The 2048-nt window shown below is 34.7% G+C and overlaps 1 protein-coding gene across 1 annotated transcript in view; it reads left to right on the forward strand.

Moving 5' to 3' along the window:
- The window catches only part of LOC109243562 (protein FAR1-RELATED SEQUENCE 5-like), a 3044-nt gene extending 2566 nt beyond the window's left edge, over positions 1-478 (forward strand). Inside the window, exons 2-3 of the mRNA XM_019410503.1 lie at positions 132-316; positions 392-478. Of these exons, the coding sequence (XP_019266048.1) occupies positions 132-316; positions 392-478 (272 nt within the window). The remainder of the gene's footprint in view (positions 1-131; positions 317-391) is intronic.
- Positions 479-2048: the final 1570 nt, after the last annotated feature.

Here is a 2048-nt window from a genome sequence, read left to right on the forward strand (position 1 = left end):
GGTGAGGGTGAGGGTGAGGGTGAGGGTGAGGGTGATGGTGAAGGAAGAAATATAAGAGATCCTAGATACGTAGCTTCTCGTGGACGTCCAAGGTTGAATAGATATAGAGGGCGAATCGATTCATACTTTAGAAGTTCACAAACGGGCTGGTGGAAGTGGAGTTAGAGGTAATAGGAGGGGTAGAGGTGGTGGTAGAGGTGTTGGCAGAGGTGTTGGCAGAGGTGGTGGTAGAAGTGGTGGCAGAGGTGGTGGTAGAGGCCATGGTAGAGGCCGTGGTAGAGGTGGTGGAAATACTGGGCTAGCGGAAGGAATTGAGGTAAATTATAACAAATTATTATTATATTTTTTTCCGAAAAATACATTGCTTATTAGTGTTATTTACTCTATACAGCAAGATGATGCAACAGTACAAGCACACAGTAGCTTGCCTGATTTTAACGATGAAGCAGACTGGGAGATAGAAGACTTGACCGTTTAGTTTGAGATGATTTAAGTTTGAATCTTATTTAATTTGATTTGATATAGATTTTTTTGAATTTTTTGACGTTGTTTTGTAATAATTTAAACGTGTGAGATAATAATTATCATTGTTAAATATTTCTTCATTTTATCGGACTACACTAAGAAAATGTAATTAGAAGTGAAAGACTTCATAACATTATAATCAGTTCAAACTAAGAACTAAAATACTCACATTTAGTTACTATGAAGCATTTATTATTCCCAACCGTTTTAGTAGTGTGTAGGTAGAATTAGGTTGAATTTTAAGTGCATGAATCAGTCATAATCACTTCAAAAGTTGGAGGAATCTCTTCTTCAATATCACTGGAAGTAGAAGAGTAAGATATATCGTCACTGCTAGTAGAAGAGTAAACTAGGGTTTGTGAGTGTTTTAGGTCTTTAGTGTTTGAGTATGTGACCATATTTATAGGGGCCAAGCCAGTATCAAACATCCTGATTTTCTGTCAGTGAAAAAAACAACCTATTTTTGGCTACACTATCTGGTTTTGTTTGAATTGTCGTAATTAATGATGTTAGTTGAATTGCATTTATTTTAGGGGAAATTTGGTGTTAGTTGACTTGCATTTATTATTTCAGTTACCAACCCTTTTTTGAACTAAAAACTATTCACATTCCAACTATATAGTTAGGGTTTGTAGTTAGGGCAATGAAATGATACCAAGTGATATACCAATTTGATAACTGGAAAATCAAAAGAGTCCGAAATCAAAATACACATTACATAATAACCAAACTGGAAAATAAAAGTACATATTACATAAAAAAAACTAACAAAAGTTAAAACAACACAAACTGGGAAGACAAAACATAACTAGTTAATTTCAACGGGATCTTGGAGAGTTCCTCGGCCTGTCACGTGCAATTGGAAGATAACACAGAATTCTGTAATTTCGACCAACTCAAAGTTAATTAACCAACCCCGCTTGATGTTATTATTCATCACAAAATATTTCCAACCGTCTTTGAACCATCTTCGCTTACCCATGTTAATTTTCATAAACCAAGGCTCGCCATCATAGTGAAGAACCGCTGTGCTATGTGATTCAGGAAGGTGTTCGTAAAAATATTCTGGAATATGCTGCAAACAAAAAGAAAAAAAAATTGAGAGATTTGTTTGTTTCGAACTGGATTTGAGAGAAAAAAAAGAACCATCTCCGCTTACAACCAGATCTGTTTGTTTCAAACTGGATTTGGTTGAAACTCAACTTTTTTTATGTATACTTGGTTGGTTGAGAGATTAATAAAAAAAAGAATTAAAAAAACAGTTTGTTTGATATTTTATTACAAGCAGATCTGTTTGTTTCAAACTGGATTTGGTTGAAACTCAATTTTTTTTGGTTGAAACCAGATGTGCCCCTCTTCAAAACCCAGATGTGCCCCTCTTCAAGAAACCAAGTCGAAAATCACAAGCATTAAAAAAAACAGAATTTTAAATGAAAAAAAAGAGCTCATTTACCATATAATCTTGCGTTATGTATGAATCCTTCATCAGAACTTCAAAAGATGGATTCATATCTTCGTCGGAT

This window comes from Nicotiana attenuata, unplaced genomic scaffold (assembly GCF_001879085.1).
Source record: "Nicotiana attenuata strain UT unplaced genomic scaffold, NIATTr2, whole genome shotgun sequence".
NCBI lineage: Eukaryota > Viridiplantae > Streptophyta > Magnoliopsida > Solanales > Solanaceae > Nicotiana > Nicotiana attenuata.